The sequence below is a fragment of the Artibeus jamaicensis genome, unplaced genomic scaffold (genome assembly GCF_021234435.1).
Source record: "Artibeus jamaicensis isolate MK-2021 breed Jamaican fruit bat unplaced genomic scaffold, CSHL_Jam_final contig_415, whole genome shotgun sequence".
In the NCBI taxonomy this organism is placed as follows: domain Eukaryota; kingdom Metazoa; phylum Chordata; class Mammalia; order Chiroptera; family Phyllostomidae; genus Artibeus; species Artibeus jamaicensis.
The window spans coordinates 34,195,616-34,219,963 of record NW_026521823.1 but is presented as its reverse complement, the minus strand read 5'-3'; the positions used below and the strand labels follow the sequence as shown (position 1 = coordinate 34,219,963).

The window sequence follows — 24,348 nt, the reverse complement described above, 5'->3', positions numbered from 1 at the left end:
CTCCCAAAGAGCCAGGCACTGGTAAGATTGTATCTTTAGAGAGCCATGATTTAAAATAATTATTTTCCCTTCCGTGTACTTACTAACTCCTATATGCAAAATGTATTTTGGGAAACTTGACTCAATCACAAGATCTCTGCTCAGACCACATTGAGAGAAACGCCTTCATTTCTTGAGAGACTTCCTTGATGAAAGCCCAGGAAGGGTTCCCAGTGGGTGTCGGGTCAGGGGGTGGAGGCGCGGAGGGGATCGTGCCATCTTTATCGATGGAGGAATGGTTCCCGTACCAGAACATTCCTGCCTTGTACGCGTGACTCGGGATCCTGGTAAATGTATAGTTCTGTACCCATCACAGCCATCCTGTTTCAGAGCATTCTTCTCACCCCCAAAGTTCCCTGTGTCCATGTACAGTTAGCCCTCCTCAGGCAAGTGCTGGTCTATGTTTTTTTTCTCTATAAATGCCTGAAGTTAAATGTTGGCAAAAACTGAAAAAGGGACATTTAAAAACGTTCTGTCCTTTCCCTTAGGAAGAGTTTTATTTAGCCTACTGTGTTCCTCTTAATGAAAGTGACAGGACGTGAACAGATGGTGCCTAATCATGGCGGCCAAGAAGCATCTTGACTCCCATTCAGTTTGTGCTCTTGAGTCAATATTTCGGTCCTGAGTCGATGCAACCACCTTTCTCCATGAGCACTAATTGGAAGTGATTGTCCCTGTCACCCGGCCACAGGCGCAAGGTGCAGAGGAAGTTCCAAGGATTTCAAAGCGCTGATGTCTACTTCACTAGTAGTTGGCGTAGGAAAATAACCGTCTTCACTCTGTATCTGCAGGTGCAGCTTAAAGAAACCATCCAAGAGCTTCCCCGCAAAATGGATACAGAACTAGCGGAATCGGGATCGAACTTCAGTGTGGGACAGAGGCAGCTGGTGTGCCTGGCCAGAGCCATTCTCAGGAAGAATCGGATATTGATCATTGACGAAGCGACTGCAAACGTGGACCTGAGGTACGGAGCTGAGTTCCCTGTAATGCGGAATCCACATTTCCAATGTGGTAAAATGAGACACGTTTCATAATGGCCAGGCGTTTTTCGAAGCTCTCTCTTTGCCCCGGGGAATCCCCCTTGATAACGTGAATCCTGGTGAGCAGAGGAGGGAATCGAAACGTGTCCTTCGGTGTTGATGCCATTATTAAGCACCCTGAGAATGCTAGACTCCTAAATTCAGCTCCTCCTAGTTTTAAGCCCTTTGAAGGAATGAACATCTTTCATTTTTTTAGTGGAACATAGTAAATTTCTAAATAGACTTTCTGCTTAGATTTTAAAGAACAAGCTCTTACTTCAGGCACTGGTTTTTAAAACCATTATAAAAATATCATATGATCTCTTTAAGGCTTAAGTCTGTCTTTGCTGAACTAAATTCAACTTCTTTGATTCCAGAACTGATGAGTTAATACAAAAAACAATCCGTGAGAAATTTGCTCACTGCACCGTGCTGACCATCGCGCACAGGTTGAACACCATTATCGACAGTGACAAGATCATGGTGAGACCTCAATCCTGGTTGTGTCTGTTTACGTTCATTTTCTCAACTTATCTCCTCTTGTTAAACTGCATAGAAATCTACAGTAAGTTCATTTTCTGTTATTTTTTTCCTCCCATTGTTGACAATAACTCACATACTTAACTACACATTCAGAATATGCTATTAAATAATATACCCACGGATTCCACATTTTCATACTGAAAGCTTATTCATATTGTCATTTTGGTTTAAGGTGGCCAACCGTGAAAATATTCCAAATCCAAGATACAGCTTCATATGACATGGTGACAAAGCATGGTCATTCAGGCTGTGTCACCGTTGCTTCTGCATTTTGGATTCCCATAACCAAAAATTTAACTTTCCATCGGGGCTGCCAGAGGGTCATTGCGTACGGCTGCAGGATCGCTCAGCTGTTGGGATGTTCACAGGCTGTGTCCTCAAAGGGGAGTCTTTGGGAAGAAAGGGCCTGGTCAGAGAAGCAACGTATTCCAACAGAAAGGACTTCATATAGGAAATTTGAGCTGTAGTGTTGGAGGGCTGGAAGAGGGGGAGCACATACCAGGGTGATAATTCTAGAAAGCAGCTGCTGTGCCCCAGGATGGACCTCCAGACCGAGGAGCTGAGAGGAGAGCCCCCTAAAGGGCCGGGGTCATGGCTGCTGGTCACAGGTGTGGGGCAAGGAGCCCTGGAGGCTGGTTCTCAGTAAACGGATGGAAGGTGGAGGCTGGGGCCAGGTCCCGCAGCTGTGGGGATGCTGGCCCGAGTGGCAGAAAATAGGCCGACCATGTATTCTCTGCCCCGCCTTTGGTCCCCTTCTCAAACCCCTACTGGCAGAACCTAGCAGAGGGCCAGCTGAAGTGTGGTTTGCAGAGACCCAGCCCCACTATCACAGACGCGGGCAGATCCAGGGCTGAGCGAGTGCAGACCAACAGCCAGCCAGGCCTTTCCATGGTAGATACCAGCACTGCCCTGTGGCAGGCTCCGGGCTTCGTGTCCGGGTGTGTTTACTGTCTTCTTCCCGGTGTGACTGGCTCTTTCCTCCTTAGTAATTCAGGCTTTCCTTTCCTTACTCGTCTTTCCTTCGTTCCTCCCTTCCTTTTCTCTCTCCCTCTCTCCCTTCATTTTCCTCCTTTCTCTTTCTTTGTTCCCCTGTTTCTTGCTCATTTTCAGTAGATCTCAGAATGTGGCTTTATAAAATGAGCAGGAAATCATCCCCCAAAGGAAAAGCCTTTGGCTGCAAACAAGCCCAGAGAATGTAAGCTATTTTCAGGCTAACCCCAGCCTGTGGCAGCACACAGATTTTCATCTATGTGTTGTCACTAGATACCAGTGCCCAGGGATGCTCTGGTTAGTAGTGAAGAAGTAAATGAAAGAAAAGTACCAGGCCATCCCTGGGCACGAGGCCTTCAGTGATGTTACAGGTTGTGTGTATGGGGGGGGGGGGAGGGCGGGTCCCACCAGGAGATGTCAGTGTGGCCACTGATTTGCACTTTGCTCAGAGCTGGCTTCTGTGGCTGACTCCTTTATAGAGGATGGCTGGATTAGACCTCGGGGGACTCAAGACATCCTTTCCCTAGCTTCAGAGTTGAGGGGTTGTTCCTTGCGCCCCAGTCACCCCAGGTGTAAACCCTCCGCTTCAATCTAGAACTGTGAGTACCGACTGGCTCTCAGGAGGGCCAAACACCATGAATAATGTTCTTTCTGGAACCTCTGGTTTTTGAAGCAATTTGTTTTACTTGTTTTCTTTAGAAATACCCATTTCCTTTCCAGGAAACAAGTGATCTGTCTTTTCTGTTATTTTGAAAGGCTTATTAAGGACGTAAAGACAAGTCAATTGGCTACAAAACCTAATGCTTCAGAGGGCGGGTGGCCAGCCCGCCCGGGAGTGGCTGGGGAAGTGACAGATGCTAATGAAGGGCACAACCAACAGTGTTGTCATCATGAAGTCGTGTAATTGCAAGTGCTTAAGGTGTCATAATTACACTTTGTTGCCCTCGTGAATACTTTGGCACAAAGAGGGATGGATAGGGTTTTGTTTACTGTCAGTAAATCAAACAAAAGCTGTGTTGGGAAACAACTGTGACCTAATTAATAGCTTTGTTTATGTGTTGGCTCTCCAAAGGGATTTACCCAGTTTTGGTTCATTATGTGTCATTAGTGTATTAGGCTTAGAATCCTATTTTACAAAGATGTTCTCTCAACTTTAACTTTATTCAACATGATGTAGTTGTAATGATAGCTAATTGAATCTCCCTCGTTTGCTCAGTTGCCACAAAACGGTGGAGCAAGATAGACACATTAGAAGTCCTCTCTCTCATGCTCAGCGCTCTCTCTGCATGAAGGACGGCCTCTTTGCTGTGGTTTTTAGGATTCCCTGGTTGTGTGTGACCTGCTTCCAGCCAAGAGCACAGCTCTTCTCTCCAACCCCCATACACCCCATATAATCCCCCGGGGTTCTCCCCGTAGCATGAGCCAAAGAAGCCGTGCAAACCTGTAGCTGCTTTTCCAATGGTGTTGCCAATGGTGAACATTTTCACTGTCGGTAGTCAGAGGATTCTCTGGGAACGAGTTCCAGAGAACCAAAACCGGGGCTGAGAGACTCAGATTCCACCTCTCCTGCTTTTGTAGGCCATCTTACGGTTTGATAATCTTTACGTCTCTCCCCAGACGCAAACCTCTTTTGTAGTCATTTTCCCCATGGAAATCAAAACTAGAAAGTGCTTGACATACCCACCTGGAAAAGCACAAAAACAACTCAGAGCCAGTTAGAGTTTTACTGACATTCTAATTTTCATCTTCCTGGTACTTTAATAAGCTTGACATGGCCACAGTAGGAACGTGGCAGAAGAGAAAAGCCCCTTCAAAAATAGGCCAGGAGATTTTACTCACGTTTTCAGAGAGAGCAAACTAACTAACGTGAATACAGAATCACAATCTGGGAGAAAAACTACTATATGGGAGAGGGGCTGGCAGGGGCATTAGGGGAGCCGCTGCGTGGGGGGTCACTGTGACCCCGTCTGCATCTTCCTCAGGTGAGAAGAGTGACTTCCATGTCCAGACCTAAGAAAGTATGTCGAGTAAAACTTGCCAGACTATCTTGCCACTGGGAAAATCACAGGCACCTCTTTTACCAGCGAAGGGACTCAGCTTGCAAGTAGCCACCCCAGTTGCCCTTTGTCCCCTGGCAGCCAGAAGCGGGCCTCGGGAGCCCAGATCCCCCCCACCCCACTCTGCCTGGTGCCCAGAGGGATCTGCCTCGATCGCGGGTCCCGTGTGGAAGGCTGTTCCGGGTGCCTCTTTCCCATCATCGAGCGCTTCCTCCACCCTGCTCTGCCCTCCGCCTCTCCCTAGAGCCGCCCCACTATCGTCGCTGAGGGCATCCTGCCAATTAAAAGGGATTAAACTGTTTTGCAATGGGTCCATTTAATTTCTATATCTAGGGCAGCTGCTTGGAATATTTGCAGATACACAGGCCTGATAAACACATCTTCATTTAGCTTATGTAACTCACTGACTCATCCACCATAATGTGTTTTTCCTTAACCTGCTGGACAGCGGCAAGCAGCCTGGGGTTGGCGTTCCTGGAGAGACCCCGGGGCGAGGGATCGCTGCCACGCCAACGTGAGTGTGCGGCTTAGTCTAGTTTCACTCGGGTTACAGGAAGACTGGAGACACAGCAGATTTCGGGAGCCTTTTCTTATAGGCAGAGAGGAGGTAAAAATAAAAACTCAGTCATACCTCTTTATCTGTACAAAAAGGAAATAGATCGTTGCATTATGCTTGCTTGTTCTGCAAGGTCTAGAATCCTTGCTCAAAGCGGCAGATGCGAAGCCGAAGTGGGTAGAGGGCGGTTGCTGGCCTCGTTTCGGCCCCGCCCAGGGCAGCGTCCTCAGCTCCTGCAGTTGGCCTCCACAGCGCCGACTTCGCTCCTTTCTCTCTCCCGATGACTTGGTATGAAGGAGGCTCCGTCTCCATCCTCCACCCTCATCTGCCTCTCCCTCCCTTTTCCTTGCCCACTGCCATCAACCTGAGGCGTGTGGTCCTCTGAGTCTGCGTCCCTCCCCCTGTAATCCCCGTATTGTGCTGCTGTAGACAACCACACTACTTCCGTCCTTGCCCTTGCCCTGTGTCCTTGCCAAGCTACACCACTGGGCAGTCTCCCTGTCATGCCCCGAATTTAGCTTGCTTTGTGTGTAACTCGCAGCCAGCACACATTGGCTGCCTGTTACTCGTCACGTACAATGCCAGCCAGGGCCCAGCGATGCCACCGGGCACAAGGGAAACCATAAAACCCTGCCCTTACCGAGTTGACTGGTCACCTCCAGCCCTCTTGGCCCACGTGGTTCCCTGTGTCTGGAACGGCCACCATCCACCCACCTGGCTTTCCCTGTCTTCACGTCTCCCTGTTCTTCACGGCCAAGCTTACTGCTCTCCTTCCTGATGCTCATCCTCAGAACCTCTGGCCAGAAGTCGTTTCTTCTGCGGCTTGCCCTCTTCTTGTTGTGCTTTTTTTTTTCTTGCATTATAGACACTTGAGGATTTTTTTTCTCTCTCCCCAAAGGCAGGGGCTGTGACTTACCCCTCCCTGCCCCTTCCACAGCAAGCTAGCTTAATGACACGCATACAGCTAAGTATGCAGTAAATGTTTGCCAAATAAATTCAGGAATTAATGAGAGTTTACTTAAATTTTCCTTAAATGTGTTTGGCCATGTGTTATTTGCTCTCGATGAACCCTGATAGTTTAATAAAATTAGTTTTCTTTTTCTGTGAGTCTATACCAGGCACACAGTAAATCATCTGAGCCCTGAAATATAATAAAATTTCAGTGGAAAGCAGATAGGGGAAGTGCTCATGTTCATAGGCATATTTTCTTAAATTATGCAAAGTTAACATAAGATAGTATCCACATGGAAAGGTATCTGAGAAAATTGAATGTTAAAATTCTCATCTCCCTTATTGTGCTTCTGATACTAAAAATAAATACATATTTTACTTTTGATAATAAACAGTGTCTTTCTCTGGGTACTCACATGGAAAGGAAAGAAAACAGATTCAGACTTGTTCAAATCCCAGTTCCACCATCTGCTGATTCTGCAGCCTTGGCCGGTGATTTAACTCAGTGGCACCCGGGCCTTCATCTCGGGCTGTGAGCTTTTTTCCTGCTCATCTTTGAGTCTTCCATTCCTAAAACAGTGCCCTGGCATTACGGACTCGCTTAATACTTACCGGAAGGGTGGAAGGGAGTGGGGAGAGAGGGAAGGGGGAAGGAGGGAAGAAGGAAAGGAAGGGAGGGATGGAGAAAGGACATTTTGTGTTGTTCGTCCACTGTATTCTGAGAATTAACAGTGGTGACCGTAAAGCAGGTGACGCAGTGCGTGCTAAACCCGTATCTGTTGTTATTTTCCTTTTCACATTCGCTGCGTTACGCTGCGTGTACATGCCAGGGCTTCTCATCCCCCAGGTCTGGTGAACTCCTCCGCTCCAGGTACAGCAGCATTTTGTTTTAACGCACATCCACAGGGCATTGGAGAGGCCTACTTGCTTTACATTTTTTAAAGCATTTCTTAGGTAAGTTAAAATTTAATCACCAAGCTTATAACCAATCTCCACCATTCTGTGTCCTGCTGCAAGATTGACAGCTCCCCTCATGAAATATAATACACGGCCATTAAATTGCTGACACGTATAAGGCTCCAAAGATTTTGACCAAAATGATCTTCCTGTCATTTATATGGTTCCTCTTACTGCTTTGTGAGTGTGTTTGTCTTCCTCTGGTTCTGCTGTTTTGCATCCTGGCTGGTTCTTAGGAGGCCTGTCTCAGAAGCATCCCTGTGTTTTCAGACAATATGCAAGAAAATGGAAAGATTCACTATTCACTCAAATTTGATTACATAGGAAGTCGCACAAGGGGGAAATATCAGTCATACCTCTGTTAGACATTATGTGAAGTCTTTACAGCCAGAGAACTGATTTTCCACCAACGGCGTGTGTGTGTGTGAAGTGCTGATGTTTTTTTTTTTAAGCTCACTTGTTGCTTTTGCAGAATGTAAAGTTTTTCATTATATGAAGTAATTTGATTCACCTATTTACTCAGCCTTGAGCATGAGAGAGATGTGTATTTTAAAACTGCGTTTTTTTCCTTCCACATCAGGAGGAGTGGTTATTCTCTATAATGCTGTGCTTAAGTAAATTACACATTCAGGGCATCTAAACTGTCAGGCCAAATTATAGGACATCTTAATTATCATGTGGATGTGACAGATTCAATTATTCCTGAACTCTTTTGACAAAGCTGCCCTTAGCAGTGATTCCCAGTAGTAAACAAAAGAGCAACAGGAAAATGCCCTTTATAAAAGACTTAATAAATGTTTCCCATGAAATACCACAGGACAGCCCCGACTGGTATGGCTCAGTTGGTTGAGCATCATCCCACAAAACAAAGGTCTCAGGTTCGATTCCTGGTCAGGGCACGTGCCTAGGCTACGGGCTTGGTCCCAGGTCAGGCCACAGGGCACCTACCAGAGACAGTCAGTTGATGTTCCTTTCCCTCTCTCCCTCCCTTCCCCTCTCTCTAAAAATACATACATACATAAGCAAATAAATAAATAAATAATTTTTAAAGAAAAAATACCACGGGACAGAATTAACTAATTCCTCAATGTGGAAAAACAGTGTATTCTGCTTAGATATTCAGCGTATCCTGTTAAGATCAATCCACCCTACCTGCGGCCTACATAAGAACTAAGTGCCACTTCATTCACATCAGAAGCGCTTTTCTAGGTAGCTCATTGGAGCCACTTGTCTCAAACCCCTTCTTCCCCTTCCTGAAGCCCTTAACCAAGGCCCAAATAAGTGGAGATGCAGCCAGGAGACCCCCTTCTCTCCCTTTCAATTTCCGGTGGGCACAGTGACGAGCGGCAGAACGGCTGGAAGGCGGCAGCTGCCCAGAGGGGGGCAGAGAAGCAGGGAGAGGGGGCCGTGGAAACAGGTCCTTGGCGGGACGTTCAGGCGGGGCTGCCCCCGTGTGCTACGTGGGCCATGGTCCCTGGAATTTGGAACTCAGTTTCTCCATTGCCTCTTTAGTCTTATCCAGAGAGAAAGTTGGATTTCTAGAGAGTTCTCCTGTGCAGAGCCGCTTGGGTAGCAGCTCTCTGGCCGGCCTTTCACTCTCAGAATAACCAACTGCAGCCAGAGCGACCTGGAAGATACACCTTCATCTTGGTGACAAGGGACTCCGGAGGGGGCTTGCTTCCTCTCCACATACTGTTCAGGTTCTGTCAGGCCGGCTTGGCAGTTAGTTCGCTCTCAGGTCACTGCCATCTGGTTTGTAGGACATCATCTGACTTTTCAGATAAATTTTGAGTTTGATTTTCTTGAATCGAGAAACTTCCCAACTCTGAGTGTATGAAGAAATAGCCCTCAAAGCTCAGAGTCTGAGAGCTGAACACGCTAACCAATGGAAAGAACCCAAAATGCCACTGGCAGAGAATAAAAATGCCACGGGTCTGCTGAGTGCCCGTAATCATAGTCTAAAACTCTCAGTTTCTCCCTTTCCTCTAACATTATAATAATAAAGGACCGGGTTAGGCCTTTGTCTGCCTAGTAAACCAGGGTAATCAAACCATTTAAACCCCCGCCAGGTCTACCACCCAAATAGACCCTCTCTATTCTCTCTCTGCTGCTGCTTCCCAAAATATTGTCTGAGTTATGATACGTTACTGCGAAACATTGTGTGCTGATGGGTTCTTTCTGCTGATGAACAGGTTTTGGATTCGGGAAGACTGAAAGAATATGATGAGCCCTATGTTTTGCTGCAGAATAAAGAGAGCCTATTTTACAAGATGGTGCAGCAACTGGGCAAAGCAGAAGCTGCTGCCCTCACCGAAATAGCCAAGCAGGTGAGCGCGCCGCGGGGGGGCTGTAATTACAGTGCGTCTCCGGGGACGCCTCCTCACAACCTGGCACCACGGGCCACGGTAACGAGCACTCTGTGCCCTTTTCAATTATAAGCCTCTGGAGACACAGCTTCGTGTCTTAACAACACGTCCCAGGTTGAAGTCAGGTCTGCTGAGAATCGGCAGACGTGATGGGGCCGGGGTGTGGGGTGTGTGCGTGCTCACGTGTGCCTGGGACGGATCTCGGGTCGCGCTTTTCATCTGTTTAGACGTTTCTGGTTCGGAGTCTTGCACAGCACAGAACGCTCCCATTTCACAGGCTCGTTGCTTTTCATTTGAATTGGTGCGTGGCGCATTTGAGATGAAAATGCTGCCGCGGTACATCTGGGAAGTTGCAGAGTTTCGGAGACAAAAATGCGGACCGTTGTTTGTTAGATTTAGAAAGATCTACCAGGGAAATGGTAGGCATGCTGTAAACACTGACAGTACTAACCAGAAATGGAGAAGAGCAGAGATACGCAGTGTCCACGCTGAGTGACCACTACAGTGAGGAAAGGGTGCCAGGCCCTGCCACTTGAGTGCCACACACTGGGCTGCAGGTCTTGCTGTCCTTGTGCCCGTTTGAGAGGCTGGGGCTTGGGAGAAGGGAAGGAACTCGCCCTGGGCTTTGTAGCTCCCTGAATCGTTGGCAGAACTGGAGTGAAGCCCTAAGTTTAGGAATGACGAAGTCGGTGCTCTGAGCTTTTCCTGAGTACATACATGGTGCGGGGATCTAGGGAAGCTACCCGTGGACGACTGTTTTGAGTTCCTGACATCCACACAGAGCTTTCATTTACTCCATCGTCTCCCAGCCGAAGGTTCCCTTCTAAGACCTGATGGATCCTTCGGGGTCCCCTGAATAATCTAGTTGCAAAAACAGCCAGAAATCTCACAAACCCTTTTGTTCTTTGACCTCAGGCATTTTACATCAAAGAGGTGTGTCCCTTCCTAAGCATCAGAGGCTCCATTTAAAAAATTTGTTACATGGTATCAAGGTGTTGAGTAATGAGAAAAGATCACAGAATTTTAGGTAGGCCCAGATAATAATAGTTCAGCATTCTTATTTTGCAGATGAGAAAGCTAAGGCCTCTGAGAAGGAAATTGGCACCATATACATAGAGAGAGAGATATAGCTAGTGCTACACTAGTTTGTAATAAACACAGAATTACCAATAGAAATTGTTCTTTCGGTAAATGTTTTCATTCAAGTGTAACAGACATACAGAAAAGCACATAGGTCATGGCATTAGGAGTCTCGTGATTCCTGGTCCAGTAATCTTTGACCTAAATGGACAGTGCGAATGGTAAATTACATGTGTTGTTCTTGACAGTCTATTTCCCGTGGTTCTCACACGTGCGATTTTACTTCTCCTATTTTCTTATCCCACTTCATGGGTGAGGAGATTGGGTCACAGCGCCGGTTGGTGGAAAGTGGCAGGGAGTGGTTGGCTGCCACCCCGGCTCCGCGTGCCATGTCCAGTTTGAAAAGGCTGTTCCTTGTCTCTTGTGGTGTCCAAGGTGGGGCCAGTCCCTCAAGTTTTCGTGGGGGCAGATCACGACTCTTGGATTTTAGTCCTACACTGGCTCAGGTCACCCCCCACAAAAAGACATGAGGAAAGACATGTCTCGATTCTCATTCCCTTTGCACACCTTCTTGGCGTTCTTCCTGCACATGCTCAGTCCCCTGGGGAGACACACCACCAGACTGCCAACCAGACGTGCAAGCAACAGCTAGCAATGCATCATCCAAACTAACACCAAGAGGGTCGTTAACTAAATCAGCAAGCTTTTCACTCTGGCGGATTAGAATTCATTCATTTGAAAAGAAAACTCAACACCCGGGAAAAGTTACTTTGAAATTATGTTTTCTGGACCACATAGGTGCTCCTGTGAAAATGTTGGTGTGGGGGCTGAATCACTCATGATCATGACATTGTAGAGAAAGTGCTTTTTGGAGACATGACGTGGAAGGGCACGTTAGTTCGCCAGGGCTTCAATAGTGAAGTGGCCCCGGATAGGTCGGTTAAACAACAGAAATTTGTTTCCTCACCGTCCTGGAAGCCAGGGGCCACTGTCCCTGGCTTGTTAATGGCTGGCTCTCTTCCTGTCTCCACATGCTTTTCCCCCTCCATGTGTCTGTGTCCTCACCTCCTTCTCTTGTAAGGACACCTGGCATATTAGATTAGGGCCCACTGGTGGGACCTTGTTTTAACCCAATGGACCCCTATCTCCACGTCCAGTTACATTTGAGGGTCAGGACGTCCTCATGTGTTTTGAGGGCACACAGTTCAGCCCGTAACGCAGGGTGAAGGCCTGTCATTCCCTCTCTCACCTGATGGAGCAGACCTGCACTGAGGTTTCTGAAGACCCTCTGTTCCCAGCATGTGGCAGAGGTGCTGTGTTATCTCTTCGTGACATCACCAGATGCAAATCCCAAAGTCACAAAATGCCCAGGCCCTGGATTCTAGGCGCCTGGACCAGTTGGAATGGTGAAAGGGGCTCTCACTCAGGAGCCACATGGGCTGATGAGTCGCCCAGCGTCTCTGCCCTCAGCGGCCCCGCTTCTTCACCCTGCTCCACCAGGATCCGACAAGAAGAGCCACGCTCCGGCGCTTTGGGGAAGACGGAGCTTTTCCCAAATGTGAAAGGAGGCTGCCTGTCCATGAGAAAAGTTGGGTCATTTTTTCCAAGGCTGAGCATTGAACTCTTTTGCCTCTGGAACCACAAAAGCACAAAAGACAAATCCAAAGTTCTTCTAAGTCGCTTTAGAGACTCTCAGTGATTGATATTTGTGTATGACGATTAGCTTTTTTAACAAATAGTACATTGAACGTTAAAAATCCAAAATCTCTACTTTTTAGTTAGTTTTTAAAAAGAAGTCACCCCGCCACTGCCATCGTCATGGCGCCTGCCCAGAACAGAGCCCCGGCACCAGGGACTGCCATCAGTGTTTCTCTGCCATGCGTGGACACTCCGGCTTTGAAGTACAAATGATACTCGGTTCTCTATTTTTAAATGTAATATTAGATGTCAGGTTATACCCAGGCATATAGTTATCTCATTCTTTTCCATGGCTACTTAGTACTGTACGTTGCAGGGTATAATGTACTCCCACATTTTTGGCCCAAACTTTCAGGAAAAAGATGTCCCATTTTAATTTTGATTCAATTTTGTATGTATTTATCTGTATTTAGATACTTGTTTTTTGCACTGTAAAGGAATTTTAGCATTTATTTTATTTTTTAAAAGATTTTATGTATGTATCTTTAGAGGGGAAGGGAAGGAGAGAGGGAGAGAAGTATCAGTGTATGGTTGCCTCTCGTGTGTCCCCTGCTGGGAACTGGCCTGCAACCCAGTCATGAGCCCTGACTGGGGATTGAACCTCAATCCTTTGGTTCGCAGGCCTGCGCTCAATCCACTGAGCTATACCAGCCAGGGCTAACATTTATTTTTGAACATATTATGGTACAAGAAAATGTATGTAACAAATAATTACAAAACACAAGGATACAGTATTTCAGGTATTACCCATATATAATGCACATCCTCATTTTTCATTCAAAAATTTGGGCAGAAAAAGTGCACACCATACATGGCAAAATGTGGTATTTATGCTGTCTCCTTCCCTACTCCTTATTTTTCCTTCTGATTAACTGTTAAGGGTTTTATATTTTTTCCCTAAAGAAGGAGCTCTCAAATTTACTTGATTTCAAATGCTGTCTTACAATTTATCAATTCTGTCTGTGTCTATCTTTATTCATTCCTTCTTTCTGTGGTTTATTTTATTGTCATTTACTTCTTGAATGCATGTGCTTTTATTTTTTCTTGTTTATTAGTATAAATATTTCAAGGCTATAAACTGTTCTTTGAATATTGTTCCAGTTATATCTTATAGGTTCTGGTATATGGTGCTTTTCTCATAGTCTAAGTTTTTATATAGAGATCCTGAAAGTAGGTTTTGATTTCCCTTTGGTCTGAGAGTTATTTGAGAAGGAGGTCTTTAAAATTCTCTGGTGAATAGGGGCTTTTATGTTTGTTTTCTGTCATCATCAGTGTTGACTTTCATTGCCTTGTGAGCAAAAAAATGCTGTCTGTACTATTTCCATTCAGAAACAGTATGTATAATATTAATAGTTTTTGTGTCCTCATATATAAGCAATTTTCGTGAATATTCTTCTGACATGTGAAAAGAGGAACTATTGTCTGTTTAGGGGAGATAGTTTAATAACTTTAATTAGATCTACTTAATGTGTGGTTGCCTCTCACGCACCCTCCACTGGGGACCTGGCCCACAACCCAGGCATGTGTGCTAGACTGGAGATTGAACCAGCAACTCCTTGCTTCGCAGGCTAGCACTCAATCCATTGAGCCACACCAGCCAGGGCTCACTATGAATTCTATTTTCTACTTAAAAAAATTTTTTTTCTACTATTTTAAAGTTCCTGTCTTTGATTCATTTAATGCTCCTGGCCCTGAATCCAAGTTGGTTTAAAACTAAAACTGAGTCCCCTGCTGTCACTTTCTTTCATTTTCCAGGAATGTCTATAAAGATGTCAAACTGTAGATGTACCTTCGGTGAATGGCATGCAATTAGGCTTAGTTCTGAGATTTAATCTTAGCCTTTTTTTAAACAGATGAGTTTAGTCCATTTACGTTTATTGAGATTATAGGTATGTTCTTTGTTCTGTCACATTTGTTATACTTTCAGTTTTTATTGTTTTTTTTTAAGCTTTTAATTTGTGGTATGTAATTTTGGGTTTTTTGCATATTGCTTTATGTATGTTTTTATTTCTTTTAGGAAGACTTTATTTCTTTAGTATTATTTGACTCCCCTGACAAACAATGACAACATATCATCCCTCTCTTTGTTTTGCCACCAAGTTTTGGTTGTTTAGCTTTCTTCTATTCACCTTCTAATCTTAAAAAAAAACACTTGAATCACTACTATGTTACTTGTTTTAAATATGGACTTCTCCATCTCTGAGTTGGCTAAACTTTGGGCTTTGATCCATCAGTGGAGCTGTGAGATCCATTGAGTCGGTTGCGACCAGGGTGTTTTAGGAAATGAAATAGGAAAGAATGGAACAGAGAAAAATAACAATGAATCCTTCATAGTCATAGTAACTAGTTTGGGAGACTCCTGTCAATACAAATAAGTACAGGTGTGGGTAGAGAATTTGTACAGAGTCTCGTTGTAAAGTGGGATGTAGTTAGCATTGTGGTGGCAGTAAAAAGGAAAGGTTGAAAATCAACGTACTTTTCCATCTTAAAGGAGGGTTCATTGGAGCTGGAACCCTCGGCTTAACATGTATGTATGGGATATGTGTCTGCTACCTTTCTATTTAAATTCTCCAGCTGTAAAAATTCTGGGTCATCTTTGCTCCAGGGTCTTCGGGTCTTGTTTATTCATGTAGAGAAGTCTGCAGCCCAGTCAAACATAATTTGATCTTTCCTAGGATATCAGCACACTTTTGGTCTCTAATTTCAAGTCTTCTTTTATTTCTGGAAGTTTACTTGAATTACATCTTCGAATTTTTTATTTGATTCTCTTCTGTATCATGTGTATGTTATCCTTTGTCTTTTATTAATTTCCAGTTACTTTGCTCGCTTTCTCGATCCTTTCCTCCACGTTTCATTCTGTTCTTCCCACTCCACCAGCAGTGGCTGAACTCCTTAGTGTTGCCTTCAGTGGAACTTCTGCTGCTTGGATGTTCTCATTTTTCTCTTCCATTTCACCTTTGGGCTCTGCCAACTCATACATCATTATCTTCCATTCCGGCACCGTGCTTCCCTGGACTGCCAGATCTCAATTGTTCACAGGCTGGTTCTTCTACTATATTTTCTTTGACCGTGTTACATACATTTGTCATAATTTTGACTTGTTCAGAGAGTAAGTATTCATCCGTCATGTGCTTGTCTTGTTCCTTTTCCTCACATTTTATTCTGTATTTTGTAGATCCTGTACTATTACTTTTGCAGTATTATTATGAAAGGTCCTACTACTGACCTTTGAATTAAGTGAGTTTTTCCTAGACCATCTATTTGCAGAATAGTTGTGGCCAGGGCATTATTTTAGGCTAAGGAGCATTCTCTCTACTCAGCAAGGAAGCTCCTTGTGGTTCAAAAGAACAGGGGAGTGTGTGTGCAGGTGAGCGAGAGAAAAATTGAGAATGTGTATCCATGTAGCCGGCCCTCCTCCCCAGCTGCAAAGATGGGCAGTTATGATGCCCATTGCAGTTTAGGGTCTCTCTTCACCTAGGGCCTGACCAGTGTGCATGCTTCAGGGAGAGATGGCGGTTCTCTGTGGTTCCTCATGGACACACCTTTCTTGGAATTTGCCAGTTAGTTGGAGAGCTGTGCTCTCCCATGGTTGCCGAGGTCTGCTCCCGCCGCTGCCCTCTCTCTGTCTGGTCCCAGCCCCGTTGGATTCAGCTGTGTACGGCAGCTCTTCTAAATATTTTGCCATTTGGGATTTCAGGTGACTCCTGATTTTTTCAAAGATGGGCTTTAAAAAACTCATATTTTAGCTGTTTAGGGTGGTTTCTGAGAGGGTATAGAGAGAGCAAATTCATTTTCATTATCTTAAAAGTGAAAGTCCTCTCTAACTCGCCAGTATTCTTTAACTTGATAATGCGCAGGCTGACATGTACACCAAAGTCAGCCTGTTTTAAAGGTTAGCTTGAGAGTTACTGCCACTGAGCTTGGGCCGCACAGTTCAGGGAGAATGAACTGACAGAGCTCTGAGCCAGAATTCAACGTACCGAGTAATGCACCACACCTTGTGAATACAGTGTTACCAAAAATGCTCCCCATTATCGGTGCAGGGGAACTTCATAGCCCTGTCATGTTTAATACGCTCTAACTCCATGATGGTGGCTTTATTGACAATTTACACCTTAAACACTCCATACAGGTTCAGCCTATATTAGAGAAATTATAATGAACCAAACCCAAGAGAAGGAGGAGAAGAGAGACAAGAAACCGGACACTCACTGGTCTAACATCCTTCTGGCCCTGAACTTGAACGCGTACGGCATTGTCTCCTTGAATCTCCACAGACCATTCTGTGTTGGCATTATCCCTTCTTGACAAATGGCAGAAGAGCCCCAGTGACTGCTCAGAGTCACCAGTTGGTGCTCCACTACTTCCGTAACCTCTCCACTGCCCTCCTGCCTCCTGGGTTTTCCCATCGGATTAGACGTGTCCCCGTACAGCTCTGGGGCTCTGTAGAGACAATATCAAAAGATCCACGAAAGGGCTTCCCAGATGCTTTGTTCTCACCATCCAAGGGAGGCGATGCTGCTGCGTTCTGTGGGCTGAGGGGCCACTTCTCCGAGCAGCACCATAACCACACCCAGCACTTAACTCCGCAGGTTTTCAGCATGCAGTTTGTAGCCATTAATTAGTTCCTATGAGGTAAGTCATTGTCTCATTTCCCAAATGAGGCAGCCAGGATGGAGAGAGGTGAAGCGACTTTTCTGGGATCAGCAGTGAGTCCCAGAACAGGGAGCTGAGACTGGCCCCCTCCGTGGGCTTAGCCTGCGCACCAGGACCCCTCGGGCAAGCGCCCAGTCACGGCATCTCCCTGCACCGCCGCGCTGTGAGCCTGCCGCCATCTGCACCTCTGCTGGCGGGCAGAGGGTGCTGTGAAACGTGGCCACAGATGAGAACAGGGAAGGTCAAATAAAGGGTGTATACCCAGGAAGGCCGTTTCCCCTGTTCAGTTTCTAGCACTTCGGCCGTGAAGCTAAGACCATTTTAGTGGACAGTTGCTAACAACGACACACCCTTCACTGAATACATGACACTGAGAGGGTCACGGGGAAAGGAATTAATGGGCTTATTTGAGGAGGACAGTCAGGCAGTAGAAAATGAAATGACTTTCCGTTTGTCCTTTGGGCAGTTTTGGTTTACTTTTATTTATTTGTTTTTTTAAACCGAGCTCTGGCCAGTCTTACTAAAGAACAATGCTGCAGGATGTCCTCCCGACCCGGCTGTCCTGGTGTGCTGCTAATTGTGGCAGGGTCACCTGGCTTGATGACAACAGTGCACACTCTGCAGTGTTACTGCCCACTCACTGCCCAGTGCGGTGGTGACAGACCCCAGGCCTGGCCAGCGCAGCCTGGCACTCTGCCCCCAATGCCCTCAAGGCGGGACAGTGGTTGGTGAGGGTGACCAGTCCCGCTCTGTCTCGTCTCATCACCTTCGGGGTCAGCCTGCGCCTCAGCACACACTTTCCACTTTTCCTAACCAGTCGGAGCCTCCTCCAGTTGATCAACACCAGTGACTCTTTTGTCTTCTTTGCAGCCACCAACTTCCTGCGTTGGGTCCCCCACCAAGAGCAGCTGCCAAGGTAGCCTGGGAGCGAGACAGGCCTTCTGGCTGTTTGTAATTTCACCAAGAAATGTGGTTTCTTTGTATTTTTTGGAGTACATAAGCTCCAACAACACAAAATATGGCTCTCTTTAAAACCTGGAGGAGGGGGATAATGTAAAGGAGCCCCCAATAGAAACTTTATTTTTAAAGACATGCTTTTTCATGGGAAGAGCCTCAGGGTCCACCCAGTAGGGGCCCAGCCTTATGGAAGGATTTCCTGTTTTTCTCCGAAAGTGACAGCGTATAGTATTTCCCACACAGGGATGTTTTGGGAACAGCAAGTATGTCAGCAACAAGAGAAAGGGAGGGGACACTTCACGGGAAGGCGGCTGTCTCTGTGTTTTTCATTTTTGTACGTGGAGGCCATTCTCTCCATGATGACTGGGTTGACAGCACCCACGCATGGATTTGCAGCCGGGTTTTCTAAAAGAGATCCGGAATCGTGTGCCGAAGGGACCCAGCTCATGACACTTGTCAGCCTCAGATAGATGGCACATTTTCTGTTTTAAAGACGCACACAAAACTTTTCACATTCGTCTTTGGAGAAAAAAAATTACATTTGAAGGCCTTTTTCACCCAAACACATTTTGAGATAAGAGCTCCCAAGTCATGACATTATTTCATTTTGTTATGCGTATCTGTCAAGGAACCGAGATACGATACAGCCGCTAAAAACTGATGATTGCGGAACAGAGGAACTTGACAGCATTTCATTTCCTTTATGTCCTGATTATACATTTATCAGGAAGCCTGTATCTCTTCCTAGTGCAGCTAGAAATTGGTAGAATGCAGGAACTCAAAGGCCCGGCAAAGAACCGTCCTATTATTTGGTATCATCTCCCATTTTTAGAGAGGTTGCTTGGTTGAGTCATTGTTCAGGCTTTTGCTTCTCTTTTCATTACTGTGCCCACTGTCCCCAGATCACATTTCTATAGGCCGCATAACTGCGCTGCCGCACAAATTAAACGCCGGGATATTTCATCCATATACGCCGGCGTTTCAATACTTGTCCATCAGAGTTGGTAAAATACAGGGATTACAACCAGATATTAACATCCAAATCTATTGTGTTCGTTTTGTGTGTGAAAATGAGAAACCCTTGTGCAGACGCTCGATTTCCCGTCCTCTTTGTCACCCTGTTTTTAATTTATCTCCAGGTTTTGAGTCAGTAAAATGACTCTGCTTATCAATGTAATGTAGCGATAAGACCTATCTGCCAATCAGAGCGATCAGAACTAAAGTGGATCTACAGGTTGTCTGGCAATGAGCCGGGCCTCGGTGAGGGTTTTTAATAGGGCGACTTCCTTTACAGAATAAATGTATCCCTGTATTTCTTTTTTAATTGTGCTCCTATGAGTGATAGGAGTTGGCTTCACAGGAAGCCGTGGGCATAGAAATGCATTGCCCTAGGGAGAAGGACTTTAAAACTTTAAACGCATTCTTTTTATGCCTGTCTTTTCCTTGTTTTATTACAGGCGTACTTCAGAAGGCATTATCCGGACATTACCCAGAATGGCCCTGTGGTTATGAGCACGTCTAATGAACAGCCCTCAGCCTTCACTATTTTTGAGACAGCCCTGTGATTCTACCACGATGTCCAGCCTACTCTGAAGACATTTTTTCCAATATTTTTGCACTGTCTGAACCACACTAAACTTTTTTTTTACACTAGAACCAAATAGTTAACACATATAAGACGTTAGTTTGTTTCGATTTGGACTCCAACTTCATCCAATGATCTCAGGCTCTATCAAAGTTACTTATTATTTATATTTATATTTATATGTTATAGTATTTTTTCCTTATCTACACGAGAAGTACAGGTCACCAACAAAAGCTTTCTACCAGGTTTTGTGCCTTAAGAGACTCAGAGCCAAGGCTCATTTTGTGAGGTGCGAGACAATGTCGGAAGAGATACTTCCCTCCCCCCACAAATTACATATTACTTCCCGGTTCTATCAGGGATTCTGTTTACTTGAAAACTGTGTGACGTCACCTCACCGTGTTGTCTTACCACTTTCTTCAACATACTTAGGATCCATTAGTTTCCCCCCCACAGGCTTCCGGCTCAAATAGCACAGATAAAACTAATAGGAAAAACAAAAAATATGCTTCAGTGTAAGTGGCGTTAGAGTAGGGAAAGTATATTCTCCCCCCACCAAAAAAATGGATATCATTAAAATATAGAGAGGCAGTATTTAATTATATGTTCCAAAAGAAAAGGAAGAGAAAAATAATGCTTTCTCAAAATAGAAGCACTTGTAGGCGACATAGTAATGAAGGACCCAAGTGTGGTCATTGACCATCTTTAAATATGCATGACTTTGCCATGGTCGCTGGTGCAGTTTTAGACGCAGTGTGCTGATGTTGTCGGGAAAAGGCAAACCGCTCCCGCTAATTCCTGAATAGGTAATGCTCCTCTCATTTGGGTTTCTGCCGGCCGACCTTCCTCTGACCATAAACCTTTGGTGTAGCCTTTATTGAACGTCCTTCTAAACTGCCCACGTGGACTGTGTTGCGTTGGTGAGGAAGAAAACGAAGATCACTGCAGACACTGACTGCACTCACACAGTGTATCCTCAGGATGCATCCAGAAGGCTCCCGTGTGTAGGCCAACCCCAGTTACGGAAGTTTCCCATCCACCACGAGAGCAGTTTGTTTAGGCCTTTCTGACTAGCAAATGGACAGATCACGCTGCATCCCAGGGCCTTCTGTGCTCTCCTTGAACTGTGGGTCTTTAGTTTTTCTCGATGGTGATGGCTATAGTATCTTGGGGTCAAGTGACTGAAGATTTGACTGTCCTGGTTTTAAGTGGACTCTCGTAACCTCTCAGAATAAGGTATAACCACCCTCAACTCGAATATAATAATACCTCTATGCCTTCACAGAGCAGGTTTTCGGAGTCTTCAACAGAAACAAATGTTTTATAGCATCAAGCCTTAAACACACACACACGCACACATACACAGAGCTACCAAAATGACGTGAGTGCAGTAGCTGTTGAACATTTTCTGTCTAAAAATATTATGGTCAACGTCTAGTCCAGTGAAACAATCAGCTGTTTGATAGTCAAGGTTAGTATTTCAGGAGACTGGGACAACAGCGAGGGTAACCATGAGGGTTGTTGAAGCAGTGGAAATATTGGAAACGTGTGTGTGTTTAGTTTGTCTTTAGAGGTCAAAGGCAGTTTAAAACTGTTTCTATGTGATTTTTACTTGCATCATAGAGTTTTTAATGAAACAAAATCTAGTTGAAATAAACGACAGTTTTCATCTCTGTGTAGAGTTCCGTGCTGTTGTTCTTAGAGGGATTGCTGGCGCGCGCCCTTGCTGGGTTGAAAGTCGCTGAGTTTTCCTGAGATACCTCCCATGACTGGCAGGTTCTCTTGACCTTTTCATGGGGTGGACCGAACATTCTCAGCAGATAGGTGGTTTTCAGGGCAGGTTAACATAGTTGCTACTGAAGCAAACCCAGTTGTCCCACTTGCAGGAACAAGGAGAGAGTATTAGCTTATGCCCTGGGCTTGAACAAGTATTAGATTGTTGAGGTTTTTGTTTTTTGAAAGGTTGCTTTGTCCTAGACTAACAAGAATCATCTGTTGGTGGTCCATTTAAAACACTGCAGAACGGGGTTCTCAAAGTATAGTCCCTGGACCAGCAGCCTGAGCATCACCTGGGAACTTGTTAGAAGTGCAAATTCTTGTTTCTCACCCCGTATCTACCCAGTCATAACCTCTGGGGGTGGGGGCCAGGAATCTGTCTTCATAACCCCAAAAAGGGTGATTCTGATGCAGACTGAAGTCTGGGAACCAGTACTTAGAACCTAAGGAACTCCTGGCATTCATTAACCCACAGAAAGCCTGGTTAGATAAATAGACACAGAGATTGAATAGACATTTCACAAAAGAGAATACCCAAATAGCCAATAACTGGAAAAGTGCTCACTCTCGTTAGTTACCAGGAAAATATAAACTAAAACCACAATGAGATACCACTAGACAGCCATTAGAATGGCCAAGCATGCCAGTCAGGTGCCAACGGAGCAGGTGGAACTCTCGTGCACTACTGTTCTAGAAGTGGTCAAGGTCAGGCAGATTCACACAGGACTTGAGCAGATGGAAAGAAAATTTTTGGAGCCATCAGGATATCTGACATGCCTTTATTCCAGGGTGGGGCAATACACACGCTGCAAGCCACAAGCCACACCCCAGGAAGTCCCGACTCCCTTATGTACTAAATGCATACAAAGCCGGCAGGATGCCAAGACATTATATAACAGAGTTTGATTTTGCGCATAGGGGCCCATGCTCAAGGTTACATGAATACTGCTAAGTCACAGCCTCTCAGAAGTCAGGATGAAGGAGCCTGACTGACTCCATTTCCTTGCAACTACTGTGTGTATTAAAATGTGTATTTTGAGAAAATGACTTTGAAAACCAGTCGGACATCATTGACTCAAGCCACACACTCTGTGATCCATTCATTCTACTCCAAACACACACACTTGTGCTCCAAGAGATGTTGTGTTCAAGGATGTTCCTAGAAACATGATTTCTAATAGCCCCAAACTGGAAATAACCCAAATGCTCATCAACAACAAAAAGAAAACAAACTCTCATATATTAGAAACTCCAAAGCAATGAAAGTCATTCAATTACATCAGTGACACAGGTGAATTTCAGAAATTTAAGCCGGACCTGGAAGAATGTTTATATTCCATTTATACAAAGTTCAAACACAGTCACAATTAAACTATAGTGTTCAAAGTGAAATAAAAGGGGAACTTTCAGGGTGTGTAAAATACTCTGGTGGAGCTAGGTGGTGGTTAGAACAGTATTGGGCTCTTCATTTATTTGCTACACTTTTCTGTTGCAGGCTGTACTTCACAATTGAGTTAACTAAGAACAGAGTTCTCTGCCTGCTTTTCTTTTAGAATCACTCAAATTCAGAGGCTTGATCATGTAAAATGGACTAATCCACATCTGGGAAACAATTTTCTGCTTAAACTGTGAGTCTGTTTGAGTTGTCCTGTGATCCACAGAGAGTGGCCTGTCTTGAAGGTCTTGGCACATGAGGGTCAGGGTCTCTGTTTTCTCTGATTAATGAAATGAATCACACTACCTCTCTCCAATTCCAGGATAAGTACCAAAGCGATGAGTAGTAAGTATTTTCTAAGTTCTGGTTTTTAAAGCCACTTTATTGAGGTATGATTGACATACAAAGACTGTACATATTTAATATCTACAAATTCATGAGGTTGGAGGTAAGTGTATACCATGTAACCACCACGATCTATCTAATCAACATATCCATCACCTCCAAAAGTTTCCTCTTACACTCTTCTGTCATTTCCATTTGTATGAGTGAGATACAAACAAAATCGAATGCTAAATGCTTTTGATAACACCGTAAATGGTAGGTGTCTTACGAAGAAGCAGTCCAAACCAATTCACGGAGGCAGTGAGCTAGATTCACTAAGTGTGGTGATGATGGATGAGTTAACTGTTAACGTAGCAACAGGCTAACACGTCCCTATGTGACCTGATGAGATCTGTATTTTCCTTTCTGACAGTTTGGAGATACTGGAAGCTCCTTTCCTCAAACCTCAATATTTGTTCCATATCGAATTCTGAAAAGTCGGTGATGTTCAGAATCTGTTGCCGTGAAGTATTTGAGACTTAGCATCTGGATATGTCAGTCACTTCACATAACCAGTTCTGTTTTGGATGGTTTTTAACATTCACCTTTACCTAGAAAACTGTATGACATTCTGGACCCCACATCTCAAGAGAAAACCTTCCTTGTCATTCTGCAGTGGTAGTTCAGGAACCAACATGCTTATATTTGAGTAAGTGGAATGATGGAGAAGGAATCTTTTCACTTAAAAGGAAGAAAATGGAGAACATTCAAATTAAAACAAGAAAAATGTTCTAAAAGCCATGTTTATAGTCAGTGAAGTTTCATTAACAAATGACCTAAAACTGAACATGTGTCCAAAAAAATTCTATTCCCAAAGTACCAGAGTTATGAACTACAATATCCCACAAGGAGACAGACTAAAACATAGTTACTGGTTTCCTCGAGAAATGCAATCAATTCGTGGATTAATTTCCACCAAATGTGATGTATGTGTTTGCATGGTGGATGTTGAGCTTTATCAAATTGAGGATTTAAATCAAGAGATAACCATATTCACACACACACACACAGTCTTTCCACCATTTTATATTCCATTTGTGGATTTAGAAATAAAGGATATGTGTAAACAATAATTTTTGAGTAAAAATACTCTGTAATTACTGGACTCTCGACACCATTGCAGTTTGGTTCTCTGGTATGCAGACTGAGATGGAGATTAGTGTGCAGGATGTTCATTAGGGGTACCTTTGGGACCAACACTTTTGAGACCGAGAGGGAAGGAGCTGGGTAGGGCTGAGGGAGAAATCGAGTAGAATGGCTGGCCAGACAACCTTAGCTGATACCACTGTGAGCTCCGGA

At 44.8% G+C, this 24,348-nt stretch overlaps 1 protein-coding gene across 1 annotated transcript in view; it reads left to right on the top strand.

The window, feature by feature from the left end:
- Positions 1-24,041, top strand: part of ABCC4 (ATP binding cassette subfamily C member 4) — a 212,172-nt gene extending 188,131 nt beyond the window's left edge. The window contains exons 28-31 of the mRNA XM_037132441.2: positions 831-1,003; positions 1,436-1,541; positions 9,305-9,439; positions 19,327-24,041. Of these exons, the coding sequence (XP_036988336.2) occupies positions 831-1,003; positions 1,436-1,541; positions 9,305-9,439; positions 19,327-19,434 (522 nt within the window). The 3' untranslated portion in view covers positions 19,435-24,041. The remainder of the gene's footprint in view (positions 1-830; positions 1,004-1,435; positions 1,542-9,304; positions 9,440-19,326) is intronic.
- Positions 24,042-24,348: the final 307 nt, after the last annotated feature.